General features: G+C 34.7%; 1 protein-coding gene across 1 annotated transcript in view; it reads left to right on the forward strand.

Moving 5' to 3' along the window:
- Positions 1 to 3,749: 3,749 nt before the first annotated feature.
- Positions 3,750 to 15,121, forward strand: part of NRG1 (neuregulin 1) — a gene marked incomplete at its 5' end in the record, with an annotated part of 107,649 nt that continues 96,277 nt past the window's right edge. The window contains one exon of the mRNA XM_015818473.1: positions 3,750 to 3,800. Within this exon, the coding sequence (XP_015673959.1) occupies positions 3,750 to 3,800 (51 nt within the window). The remainder of the gene's footprint in view (positions 3,801 to 15,121) is intronic.

Here is a 15,121-nt window from a genome sequence, read left to right on the forward strand (position 1 = left end):
TGGAATGCTTCTTTCTTTCTTCCAATATTAAGACTTCAGAAGTGCGATCTTGAATTTGTGTCAATGGGCATACACTTGGAAAGAGCATTGTTAGTCTCTCCCAAAGTGCTTGGGAGAAAAATATACTGACAGGAAAGCAATGGAAATAATGTCATGATTTCTATCACACCTGATGCCACACATAAACTTTATTTCAATGCCTAAGAAGAACCCCTATAGAAATCCATTACATAACAGATGCCTGAATTGTTGTTATCTCACTAGGGTAAATTATATTGTAATTTTTCAAGTTGTTTTCTTCACATATTTTTGTTTTTAAATGGTTTGACAGCTTGTTTGGCTGCTAATTGTCATTTGAAATTGACAAACGCATTAGAATTCATAAGCAGCAAATAACAGAAACCATCCGCTACTTAAGGATTTAAACAGACGGGAGCTGTTATGTTTTCAGGAGCCAAACTTCTCAGTCTCCAGTATGAACAAAGAACTTTTTTCTTTTTTATCCCTCTTGACCGATTACATCTATGGCCTCCATGAATTATACTTAACTTTCAGGCAATGATTAACTCTTTCAGAATATTTATGTTTATGTTTTCATCTTTTTCTGGACAAATATATGTATATACATTCCTTCTACTTACCATTTTACCTGGAGGAGAAGAAGAAATATGAAGGAATATCTCTTATTTTCAGAGAGGTATATCGATTTTTATTGAAATATTGAAGCATTGGTTTTCTTAGATACATGTCATTACTCTTAATAAAGAGATTAAATAGGGTGGTATGACTCCATATTTTCTAAAGCTTGGCAAATGTTTAGATGGCAACTCTAGTTCCTTCCAGAAATGTTACTACCATCTGCCATTTGCCTTTTGGAAAGCAATAAAACAGGCAGCGCACTTTAAGTAATTTCTTCCTGTTTTCTGTTTATCTCATTCCCATTTTCCTGGATGATGCCAAAAGCTTATTCCCCCCCCCCCCCCAGCTATAATGAACTACAGTGTGATATTCTGCCTATCTCAGAGCTTGGAACACTTTAGTGATATTAATACAATATTCTAGATGTGTCCTGGCTGTTTTTGGGGAGGGGAAGATAACAAATTCCCTAATGAAGAATGTTGAATGTCTCAGAAGCTTACCCACCGTTTTGTGACATTTTGGCTATTCCTAAAAAAAATGCATAAATTTTGGATTTTACAGCTGTGAGTCCACTAAAACTTAAAATAATCCTATAAGAAACACACCTTTGATTGATTAAAGTAGTAATATTCTGCCTTTGTACCTACATGGATCTTCATATTAGCTCATAACAAATGTTTGTATGATTTCTTCCTTTTTAGTGATGGATAATAAATTATATGTTGGGGGCCTTATTAGTTTTCATCTCCCATCCTTTTCCATCCACAATAGACCTCTTCTTCAAAGTATCCCAGAGGAGATCTTTACAAAAACTGGGGGAAGGCATTCTTACTATGCTGCCAGATCAAACAAAACAAAGTCCTCAGTTTTGCTATGTTGCTTTTCCTATAATGCTTATGAATCCTATTTTTGAAAAACTTTCCATTCCCAGAATGCAACATATATTGGAAAGGCTGAGATATATAGATCACTTTTTTTCTTGCTTATAATTTTTATCTTGTGTATTTTTGTATTTATATATTAATTCTCCATAAAATATCTAAAGATCTTATGCAGATCTAGTTGTATGAATAATATTTAATGTTCATTTATTGCAAAATTTTGGTGCTTATTTATACATTGATGCAATTAAATATTTCAAATATTTTAAAGAAATAGTCAGAACTGGATGATATAGGAAGGAGATGCATGTATATTTCACTCCATACTTTTGAGAAGGTATAAACTTATCTTTAACAAGTAGACCAAATAAAATCCTCAAGTAATCCTAGTCTGGTCTGGTTTTAAGTTAAAAATAAAAAAACAAGGTCTGTAGAACTGCTTGTCAACAATTATGGTTTGAAGAATTTTGAAATCCTAATTTCTTGTCTTCCTCTAAAAGCAAGACTATCCTATCAGTTTGGATTGAATGATGATAAAATATCAGTTTTTTTGTTGTGTTTATGAGTTTTGAAAAAGAATAATGAAATCTCTGCTTCATTTACTATTTAGTAAAAAGATTGCTTCTTTAAGAAGCAAAGCAGATAGTGCTTCAATTTAATTATGAGATTGTAACTCTACTGAGAGATTTTCCTTAAATTGTGATTAAAAAGGATAATCACTTAAGCAGCTAAGAGTAATGATATTCTGGTAAGAAGAGATGTAAGGTTGCAATAAAGAGTATTTTTCCTTTAAAACTCTTGAAAGATGGTTTCTAAATTGTGTTCCTCAAACTGAAATAGCAATATTCTATACCAGTGACAATCTCATGTCATCCTTAAAGGATGTTCCTCATGTAGAACCGCATGGCAATAGTGGGCATGAGAATGAGTTACTGTCTCAGGTTTGCTGATGGTTTAGTCCAAACTGATTAAAAGCATTCCAGGCCATTAAGGCTATTTTGAGTATCCATTGAAGATGTATCATTGACTAGTCTCAAGCTATTATCTACTCCCGGACTAATATCTACTCCAGCACACCATCCTCAGAGCTCCATTTTGTTGGGATTCTGATTGAACTTACTAGCCCTCATCCTGCAGACTCTGGTCCTCGATTGAATATAGTAGGCTGGATTCCCAGGAGGGAGAGGGTGCATTCTAGAGGAAAAAGAGACAGTCAATCCCCATATCTTGTGTGAGAGAAAGAGGATGAAGGATAATAGGTTTTCTGACAATATGCTAGATACATAAGGAGAGTGCTTCAGTTTGGCAAGATTCTGCCTATAGGTGTGGAAATATATATATATATAAAATCAACTTGGAAGAATCATTAACTTTCAAGTATCAGTCTTTTTTGGCTTTTGGGCCTGACAGATCCAGAATTTATATAGGACCATCTAAACCTGAGAAAGAGTAATAAAGCATGGTTAGAAATTACTTGGTAGCTTCACCAAGGGCTTTATACCAACCTTAAATAGCAGAAGGCCAATCTGACAATATTCTGTAGCTTAATAATAATGGAACCAACAGAACTTTCCCATTATCAGTTTCTGTAACTACTTAAATTGTCCTTCCATTCTTATTTCATTTGTCTGCTATATTCTTGTTTCTTATTGATGTGTGACACTATAATATCCTTAGAGACATGTCGGTTATACATCAAGACACCCAGCTATCTACATATGGATAATTCTTAAGTCAACTGAAGCTCTACGTGTGTTCCACATGAGGAGGAAAGAAGTCTCTGAAATCAGATATTAAAGTTACTTTTTCAAGCGCTATTTTTCACTAGAAAATATTACTTAAATCTGCTGTCATTACCTAAATTGTTTTTTTCAGTTATGCGATTCATGGGATGTAATAGATAAAATATATATACTTTGCTCCACATACTGAATCAGAGATTCATAGAAATCTAGATCTTAGCCTATGCCCTATGTGACCCAAGAGAACTACTTCTTCACTTCTTATATCATCTTTCAAACTTTTGCTATTTACAAATAATAAAAAATTACCAATAATTGAGAATAACATTGCTATATATGAGATCAATAGTAATAAATTTCAATTATATTAAAACTTGTAACCTATTTTTTCTTGTTTTCCTGTAATTTCATCAAACCACCATCTTATACACATGGCAGTTCACTGACATGTGTCGCTGCTTCTGATTCCTGCTTTTGTTTTTTTCAGAACCCACGGGCATGATACCAGTTTTGACAAAAGGAGTAAATTCATCCTCACGTAAGTCAAGTTGAATAGCTTGCCTCCCTAATGTTAATTCTACAGATTCAGGTTTTTTCCCTAGCCTTTCTCTGCATCTTTATACTTTGGATAGAGTTTTGACATATCATAGAAAAAATAGATCCAGGATCTATATTTATGAGTTGATTTAGATCTCAACTGGAATTTAGAGTCTTTCTCATCTCTAAAGATGTCCCTAAATTATATGTTGTAGCAGCCAGTTACAAGTTGCAACTTGCTAAGTATTCATCTTTTCTTTGTTTTCCTTGACAAGATACTTTCTTTTTTGGCATGAGATGTTAATGCCTCTCATTTCCTCTAGTGTTTGCATGTGTCCTCTAATAAAATAACAGTGTTTAAAAAGAGCTGCTATTAGATTTAGATCTTTTCCTTGTGTAGCTTATATTGCCTCTGTTCCACACCTTGGATTGTATTTGCCTTTTTTAAGCTTCCTTTTCACAGAAATTGCTTACGTTATTTACAGCGGGGCTACCTACATTTGGAATGTTCAAAACATAATCTTCACAATGTCTGAAAGACAGTTTCCACTCCCTGACAGCTACCTTATATGCTCATATTTTGCATGCTGCTGCTTGTTCTGTTCATCTGTCACTTTTGTGGCACAGCAGAATAATGAATGTTGCATCCCTTCAGTTTTTCTGAGATTCTTTTGTCTTTAACACTGCTAGTTCTGGAGTGGTAGCATTCCAAAACCAGAGCAGAGCACGTGGCCTTCTGAATGCATGTTTTGAAACGTTACTGGGTTTTGGCATGTGACTAGTTTTTGCATTTCATAAAGGACATCTTCTGTCTTGCTTTTCCTGTGGCTCAGTCTCCCATAGAAGACTGAAAATTCAGTCACTCTTGTCTTTATTTCTCTTTTCTTCAGCTGGTTATCAAATCTGGAGTTTGTCAACTTGTCAAGTTAATTTTATCCATTCAGATTTTTCTACATAGTTTTGAATTATCACTACAAAAGAAATGTCTGTGTATCAACCAAGATCCATTTCAGATATGCAGTTCAATCTGAAAATGTGATTTCAGGGAATCACTTTTGAATCAAAGCTTTGGATACTCATAGTTTCTAATTATTTAAAGTTTATTGACATTACACGCAATGTTAAATTTCTTCTATTTTTTAGTATTTTGCTCCTAGTACAGATTTTTCCAAAACAGTGCTGATCATGTATTCTTTGCAGATGTTAAGTCATCAAAACATCTGAATTTTCTTATCTGATCCATGATAAATAATCTAGTCGGAAACTAAATTTATTTCTAGTACTTTCTATCAATGTAATAATAAAGTGGTCCTTCAGTTCAGGACAGTGATATCCTATCATAATCTTACAAATGGTTACAAGTATTTTCCTTAATTCTACTAGTTTTCTCCAGGAATACTTTTAAGATTAATTTTTGCTTTGATAAATTATTCCTGGTGTGATTGGGACCACATGTAATTTCTTTGTAGTTCCCTGCTATTCAAAGCTGCTTTTTCAACCATTTTCCTCGAAGAATTTGACCTTCCTAGGAAGACAAATTTTAAATTCCACTTCAAATGGATAGGATTTTTCCATCTCTATTACCATGTTGCTTTCTGTGTATTGCAGAACTCATAGACAGGATTTCTGCCTCTACTGAAGGAACAAATACATCTTCTAGTAAGTATATAGTACTAGCAGTCTTCATAAACACAGCATACCTCTATTTGTTTCAATAAATATACAAAATATGTACTGATTCTTGGGATACAAAACTAATTGCAAAAAGAGTCAGATTTTTTAAAACCACCTTCCCCAACTAGTGTCTTTCAGATATATTTTTATTGCCACTCCCCCATCATCCAAAATATAGCCATAAAAATGTCCATCACATCTTTTTTTCTAAACATTTTATTAATTTTCTAATTTTACAATCATAAATACTTAATAAACAACATGTTGTCTGGGTCCATTGGTAATTCAGTGGTACATATTAACTTTCTCACTCTAGTTCCAATATTACACTATCCAGTGCTTCTTTGATCCTCTCTTCTTCCGGTTGTATGCATTTTTCCACACTGGGCAAATACAATTCTTGTTACTGTTAATACATGTACAATTAAATATAGACAGCTTCATCGCATTTTTCTGGTATTATATATCAGGGCTTTTCAACCAGTGGTACGGGTACCACCTGTGGTACATGGCCACCTGGCAGGTGGTATGCGACCATCCTAGAAAAGTAGTGGGGGAGGGGAATGAGCTGAACCGGTGAGAGCACCGCACAAGCCTGAGCGAGAGATAGCTGGAGCTGCAGGGCTGTCAGGGCTCAGCGGAAGCACCAGGATCAGCGCCAGGCTCCAGCTGGAGCTCGGCGCTGATCCTGGTGCTTCTGCTGAGCCCTGAAGAAGCACCAATCAGCTGGAAATCAGCACTGATCCTGGCGCTTCTGCTGAGCCCAGAAGAAGCGCCGATCAGCTGCAATGTTGCAGCATCTCCAGGGTCTTGTGATTTACATTCAGATGCTTGGTAACTGATTCATATTTATGATGGTCACAGTGTCCCAGGGTCATGTGAAGTGACCAAAACCTGCTGCAACCACCCAGCAGATGGGGGGAATAAAAACCAAACATCACCCCACCCCACCCCCACTGCCAATCCTCAACAGAAATGCTCACAACAATGAAAACCTCGGACAGGAGGAAGAGCGCCGCCGGGCACTGTCTTGCTCAGCTGTGGCTTGGAGGGCACTTTTTTCAGTGCCATTGTAACTTCGAACAGTCACTAAGCGAACTGTGTAAGTCGAGGACTACCTGTACTTTATCACTTTTTTCCTTTTTTTTTTTTTTTGGTCATCAAGTTTTTGGCACCTTGCTAGGCGACTGGTGGTACTCGGATGTTGCCATATCCTAAAAGTGGTACAATGGGTGAAAAGGTTGAAAAGCCCTGTTATATATCATATCAATAATGTCAGTTTATAATATCTTTTCTAGCCAAAACATATCTCAATTGCATTTGCACTTAAAATCCATTCGTTCCATCAGTATCCTGTTTTTCCCATTTTAATTTTTTTTTAATTTTCCATCAATGTTCAAAATATCTCTATCACTTATAATTTTCTCATAATATATTATATTTGGGTAACCAAAAACTTCCCTTATCCAAACCCTTTTAGAATTTTCATATTTCCCATCTTATAACAAAATATAATATTCTGGTTAGAAATCCTATCCTTCTAGTTATAATAATACTTTTATTTCTAAGTTATCTATTTTCTTAATCATATTCAAACATCTGTTTAATAATATAATATCCCGTCTCTATCGCTTATAATTTTCTCATAGTAAATTATATTTGGGTAACCAAAAGTTTCCCTTATTCAGACCCTCTTGACATTTTCATATTTCCCTTCTCATACCAAAATATAGTATTCTAGTTGCATATTCTATCTTTCTAGTTATAGTAATACTTTTATTTCTAACAATTATCTATTCTCTTAGGTATGTTCAGACATCTATTTAATAATATAATCTCCCATCTAATGGATCAAAACCTCTATTTTCTTCAGTCTTACTCTGGATTTTTTCCTTTGCCAACTAACTTTCCAAGTCAATGCACTGAGTCCTCAAGTAGTTCTTCCCCTATTTTTGTGTATATTGTTTGAACTAAGAAAGACAATATGATTAAAATATTTTTGGAAGAACACTCAGCCCATTTATATTCATTAAACAGCCTCCCTCCTTCTCCAATTTTCCACATTTCTCCTGACAGCTTTATCTTCTGTTCAATCAGCTCTTCTTCCTTATCCTCAAATGTGTTCTGATATTTTGACAAGTAAGATATCTTTTCCATTTCCAGTATTATCGCTGCATCTTCTAATTCTTCATTTGTCTGAGTCTGTCTGTTAATTCCTTCTGTTAGGTCCTCCATCTTTGGATCTGCTTCCTCTAATTTTCCTTCTATTTTGTGGGTTACTGGTTCCTTTGTAGTCATTTTCTGAATTTGTAAGTTTAGATTAGAAAGTTGTTCTTTTATCTCCTTTGCGTTATTTTTAGTCTCATCATGAGCTAAGACAATTGTCTTTTGTATTGATTTCAACATAGCAAGAATTTCTTTCTGAGATTCATCAACATTTTCTTGTTGGTATGTGAAGCTGGGGTTTTTGGAGACAAATGTTAGAGATGGTTTTTTACCATTTAAGACTAAGTGTGGAACATCCATTTTGTTTTTGTATGTGGTCTTTATAGTCCAATCTATTTTGAGATTTAAAAAGTTTCAGTCAATTGTCATTTGAACTCCAAATTATCCAGCCAGCCTGTCAGTCCATCCTTAGGCCTCCCTTAAACAAATATAAGCAAAGTCCAGGTTTTTCTGTCCAATGGAAAACTTATTCTTTCTGTCCAGTGAGAAAAGAAACAATTAAAAGTTATTCATCAATCAAAAGTTTATAATCCAAAGTGTTCCATCATCTCGATCAGTCATGCCTGTTTCTTCTACAGGGGAATAGTTCCACGACACAGCTCTAAAAGTCAGCTAGCATTTATATTCATAATCCAAGCAGGCCAATTTCAAAATAGTTTATCGTCTTTGCCACGCAGATAAGCAGCCCAAGTGGGTTTTTTTTTCCTTCTCCAGCTGCAGTCTTCAGAGTCAGGCCAAATTTCCTTTAAGCATAATAGATTGTAGTGCCGTGGCTCACCACTAGATGTTGTTAACACCTTCTTCCAGCTTCAAACTTATATTGCAAGATTTTCAAGTCTCTTTTCTAAAAAAGTCTCAAAAGTATTTTTAGTCCCCGAATTTCAAGGTTATATATCTATATTGATTCCAAATTAATCGTATAATTTTCTCCATTTTCCCCCAAGCAGTTAGTTTACCGCTTTTTTTTTCCTGAGGGAATGGGGCGGAAATTCCCTTTCTCTCTCTCATCAAGGAGGATTCTTTGCTTTGGGCAGTTTTTTCCAGGAAAAAGTCTTAAAGTTATAAAGAGAGGATAGAGTCTCACCCAGTTTCATCCACGTTGCTCAAAAGTTGCTCGTTAGTGCTTATTTCCTTCGGTTGTCAGCAGTTTCTGACTGGCTACATGAATGTAGCCAGTCTTTCCCCTGCCGGTTTGGAGGGCTTCCTCGGAAGGGCCGCCACCCCTCCGCAATCAACAAGGGTCCCCCTCCATCTTTGTTGCCTCTCTAGGGCAACCTTTGACCCTTTTTAGGGTCCCCAGCAGGGTGAAATTGAACACGGAAGATGGAGCCACATCTTTCTGCATCCGTTGCACTGTAACATCAAACCGGAAATCCTCCATCACATCTTAAGGTAAAACCCATTACATCTGGGAGGCACAAGATGCAGAAAGATTGCAAAAGGAATCACTTCCATAAAAAGAGAAAGCAGTTTGCTTCCTTTCTTAAAAAAATATTCTCCCTTTCCTCCCCTCTTTCCTTTCTAGAAAGGGTTGGGATTTTTTGGGGGGGTTTTTTTGAGCAGAACTGTTTCATTGGGTTTTCTGCCAATACTTTAAAGCAGATTGTGGAAGCAGTGGTTACTAATATTTCTGACTCCAGAATGTGCAAATAATCCTAGCATTTAGATAATTAGATAATTTTTTTACATAATTGGAGTAGACAGAATAATCTCGTATTGGAAGAATGCCTATGTTGAAAAGTTGTGTTATTAAAAACATTACTTCTTTATTGTAGCAAAGAATCATCAGATTGTGAAAGTTCTAAGGACATTCTCTCCCATAACTATACTGTTCTATGTGTACTATATTATGCTTCAAGAAGGAGTTCTTCGCTTATACTAATGTGTTTTGTTAAATGTTAACTTGCTTGGAAAATATTAATAGTAATGTTAGTAATACTAAGATGACATTGTCACAGATAGATCATTGGATTTGGGCTGAGGAGGTTGTGGTTGATATCCAACATGATAATGCAACATACTGTGTAATCTTGGCCCAATCACAGGATTCAGTGAATAAGATTGTAGGGTCTAGTATATCTGAAGGATTTATTCCTATTACCCCAATATTCTAAGATTATGTTCTAAAGATTTTCTGCAAGGCACAGACTTCTTTGTAATGACTTTATCATGAATTAGGCATATGAATATGTAAATCAGATAAATGCATTGTAGTTAGGAATGACGGGTTGGCTTGGTAGGTTTCACATTAAAATAAATTTGAAGAGGTATTTTAGGGTAAAATAAAACTGAGCAGGAGATGAAAATTGGAACGATTAAAAAAACAGAAGGTCTTTGGATAGATAAAACAGTTGGAGAAGCAAAGTTTTTTTGGAAGGAATATTGTGTGAAATAAGGAAACTAGAAAATAGGCTAATAGAAATAATAATAAGACTTTGGAACTGGATGCATAATAAGATGAGTTCTTAATAAGATAAAGACATTGAGGATCTTTCATTTCTATTTGAAAAATCCAGATTGCTGCAAAAATTCTTTTAATGTAGATGTCTAGTTTTATCATTTTAAATGTATGTATGTTTTCAGGAAGATCCGAATGTATTTTCTTAGGAAAAAATAAAGCTCAAAATAAGCTGAAATTAGCAAAAGATACTAAAACATTTTCTTCAGATATGTTCAAAATAAAAGGGAGAGAAAAGCAACATACCAGTTACTTAGTATGGGTAGCTAATGATAACAAGGAAAAAAATAGAACTATTCAACTCTTATTTGGCCTAACTTTCTGATATATATATTTTACATGAAATTTGAAAGTAGTTGAAAAACTCTGATTCTAGCTCAAGCTCCATATCAACGTAGTCAACGAACATCTGTCAACTTTGATGGGTTCAAATATCCAAAGCCAGATGCTGTAGATTTTAAGATTGGGGAAATCCTATCCTTTGGTTGATGTCTAGATGGACATGTGTTACATTGGGCAGGGTTTTAGTGGCCCATAATTCCAATTCTGTGATTCTGTGCCAGATCACTCCCCCTAGTCTCTGCACATCATTGTAGCAGAAGAAAGTAAAACTTATTATGATTCCCAACCCTAGGATAAAAGAATTATAATAGCAAGAGCATTTTAACAATAGGAAAGACAAATAAAAAGTTAGTCCCAAATTGAAAACAACATGGAAGTGCCATGCGATTAAAGAGACATGCTCAAAATACCATTTTCAATGTTAGAATTGGGTACAAGGGATTATGGTGTGGAATGGATGAGTGAATGGATGGATGGGCATATGAATAGATTTTAATTTCACCCCTCTACCTTTGAACTGTGAAAAGATAGTTAAAACACTGTGACTTCGGATCAAAATCTGATGTCTGCCATTACTACACAATTGCTTTTATATTTTATATCAATAGAAAACTTTATTTCTCTCATGTTAGGATATGTCTAGATTCTGTATCTCCCCCAACACGCATGCTATGTTCTGATCCCTAAAATCATGGGGATCATAATTGCAGAAAATACAAATAAGTTGTGATGTCTGATGTTACTCTGTAACAATTGTTGAGAACTAATATTGGTCTAAGAGGTGATACTGATTAAATAATAAAATAGGTTTCTTATATTTTAGAGAGGTATCTGTGTTGGCATGTATAGTATACAAATATTTTACTGATAAAAAAGTGCTCCAATATGCAGCAAGCTTCAACCACAATTAAAATTATTAGAGTAAAATAAAAGTAAAAATTATACAAACACTGTAAGATCAGTATACGTCAAGATATGTTTATAATACCATAGAAACACTTTTGGAGATATAAAACTTTATGCGTAGCAACCCCGCCATTTGACTTTACCTATAGGATTTACAACAAAGTATTTTCGTTGCTTCAGTTGTATAGTACAATAACGAAAGCAGGAAAATTGCTGTTTATTTCAAGCAGTAAAGCAAAGACAGGGCATTCTCTTTTAATCTCCCAGTAAATGATTTATTCCTAATCTGCGTGTATTTGGAATTTATTTTTCCCATTGTATGGATTTTGTAATTATTAATTTATATTTTCTCCTCTCAATCCACATAACCATAAACGTATATACTGTACATCTCTGCTCCTTTGTACATCTGATAAAGGTTTGTGTATATTGGTTTCTATCACAAGAGGCTTTCTTTTCTTCTGGCACCAGGCTAATATAACCACTCTTCTGGAATTTCTATGTGACCTTGTAAGGTAGAACCCATGTATAATTTATCAATTTAGGGAAGTTATACTTCCTTGCTAGTTGGGCAGAATACATTTATTTCATTAGCAAGCAGCCTTTTTCTATAATAGGATTAGTGTAAAGAATATATCAGTCAGGCACTCTTCTTGGACACGCTGAAAGGCTTCAGTAGAAAAAAGTATATGTCAGCTGTCAGAGTCTAGCTAAGAGGTTGCTGGTAATCAATGGCCTCATGGGATTGATGGAGCCATCTTTCAAGTGGAAGACGGCCCTTCTTCCTGCCATGGGCTCAGATTCACATAGGCAAGAGGGGGGAAAAAGATTATTAACTCTAAAAATACCATCAGCTGTTTATGTTACGTTACTGAAAAGACCTAGAATAAATGATCAAAATCAAGAAAAACCAGAGAACCAAACTGGGTTGGTTTTTATCTCTTCAGAAATGAAACCTTTGTAATAGAATTCTGCTTAATCTGTTCTTCTGCATCAAGCTGATACAGACACATAGTCCTTTATAAAGTTGTGACATTTTAAAATTTCATATTACATCTTATCAAAAAGCATTTATATCTTACAAGTTTGATGTATCATCAACATTTTTTTTCCCATCATGAATTTGCTATATCTTGAAAATTCAACAGGTACATAAATCTGTGCATCTTTAATAGAATTAAAATTATGAAAAGCAACAATTGTACATGCTAACACTAGCATGGCAAGCATCTCTAATGAAAAGTCTCTTAACTTTTTGGGAAACAAGTGCTGTCCTGCCTTCCACAATGGTTGCTTTGTGGTTGTTATTTTGAAACTATACATTATAAGAATCTTTGTTTGCATATGTGTATGTGTGTGCATGTGTGTGCTTAAGAGCTACTAGATTTCTCATTCTGTTCTCCTATAAACACTATTTTTTATCACTGTGTTCACTATGTGCCTTTTAGAAATTGCTGAGTAAATTCATTTACATTTAATCACATTAATAGATCAAAGGAAATGCCCAAACCATTTACAATCAGTTAATTGCTACAAGAATAATTTGAGACTGTCTGCTGGGCTGTTCTTCCAAAATCATATATGAATTTTCCCCCAGAATCGTTTGTTATTACTTAGCAATTCTATTTGGCAAGATTTTAGATCTATCTCATCACCCTAATGCACAGGTTTGTGCTTCTCTTTGCCAGGAACTACGACTTCCCATTTCAAAGGCTATATAGACTTTCTAGCATCTTCATTCACATAAATAATGCATTTAGTTTCCCTTACAGAAGGATTCTGCCTGGGATTATTGAGCAGGGGGAGAGATGGAGGGCAAATGTAGACAAAACCGTGCATATAGTTACTACTATTAAGTAAACATCAGGTTATTCTCAAAATCATCTATTATTTTGATATTGTACTGGTTGTTATAATAAAAAAAATGTAGATGATTAATTCTTTCCTTACCCACTTTTTCTTCCTTCCACACTTGACAATTTCAAAATGCCTTTGTTCTTTTTTTATGTGGTTGATATTATGTATGGGATTTTATTTATCCATTTGACGCGCTAAGCTAATCAAGCAGTGTTTCTGTATTCATTACATTAATGTGTTGCGTTATGTGCTTTATGGAAGTTTCAAAATATATTGTATTGATACCAAAAATGGGAAACTCTCCAAGTTTGTTTCAACTTACAAATTGGAGTTTAATAAAAACAAATTTGCTAAGGCCGTCGTGATTTGCTGTATGGCCAAAATTGTAGCCTCCTGCTTCCTATCCACCTATAGAAATTGAATAGATTGTGGATAGAAACCTTGGTGGTAGACTATTTATCATCATTATATCCAGCATAGCACATTGATTTAGGAAGACCACAATAACGTGCACCTTTTATCTTCCAGCAAAGAGGAAGCTAGCAAGTTTGTGAAAACACCTCTCTTCTACTGTAGCATCTAATATCTCTCGCTCTCTTTGTAGAATCCAGCTTGGCCCTTTTCCTTATCAAAATAGATAACTGTTTAATGACAAATGCATGCTGTTCTATTATGTAGGAAATCAGGAATGTGATGGAATCTGATAACTGATGATTGGCTGTATTATCTTTTAAAGAAAAAAATCCATCTTAACTTGTCAGATGATATGAGAGGTCATTGCTGGATTTTGATTATAGGGAAATGGTATACAGAATTTAGCAGATATAACAGAATTTAGCAGATATAACAAAATTTAGAGTGGACCAAGAGAAGCATGTCAAGGGAGTTTCGATAAAGTTGAGTTTAGAAACAAAGTTTTACTTTGTCTCAAAGATGCTTTTTCAAAAGACTGTTTTTTCCCTGAGGAGGAGGAAGACGTAGAAGAAGATGATGATGAAGACTAAGCATCTCATTCTTCCTCCTCAGTGGAAAAACAATCCAGTTGCCTTTTGAAAATGCACCTTTGAGGTAGCCTTGTTTCTGTGTATTTGTGTTTTTTGTGTGTGTTCTGTGTGTTTCTATGCATCTGGAGTCATAATGGCAATGGCAGTCCAAGTCGGGACTCTTCTAGGATCAACCCTCACGGATTGCTGAGGGGAAAACAAACTATTATGCCAGAGTGAAGGCCTTTCTGTGCTCAGGGACTTCCAGTCTGATTAGTCAAATCTTTATTACTGTCACAGACCAACATAGAAAGGGTAAAATACAAACAGTAATTTTTAAAAACCAAAAGCAATATAAAATATACAGTATAAAGACCGCATATTGTTTGTTTAGGTATTGTGCTTCGTCTTACAATTTTCTACCTCCAATCTGTGTTATGAAATGTTGAACTAAGCCCTGAATGATATAATTTTTGAAAATATGTAAGGAGGAAAACTGCCCGTTTCCCACTGATTCTTCACTTAACGTATTTGTCTGTGTTGCAGATTGTAGTTAATATATGTAGCAATAAATAATAGGCATTTATTTATTTATGTCTACTAGGATATATAGAAAATGCATCAGACAGTGTTCCAAGTAATATTTCAAGAAAATTTATAAACATTACCAACTCTAGAGCTGTTAAAAGAAAAAATAATAAATCATAAGTTAAAATATTTAACTGCATTTAAAAAATAGGTTAGTTAAGGCTTGGAGGCTCATATAGAACAATTTCATTTACTTCATGTGCAGGTTCATGTCCCCTCCCCATTAATTAAGAAATTATTAGAAATAGTAATAATATTGCCCCCCACATAAACATTAATTTCTACAGA

This window comes from Protobothrops mucrosquamatus, unplaced genomic scaffold (genome assembly GCF_001527695.2).
Source record: "Protobothrops mucrosquamatus isolate PMUCROS unplaced genomic scaffold, P.Mucros_1.0 scaffold744, whole genome shotgun sequence".
Classification (NCBI taxonomy): domain Eukaryota; kingdom Metazoa; phylum Chordata; class Lepidosauria; order Squamata; family Viperidae; genus Protobothrops; species Protobothrops mucrosquamatus.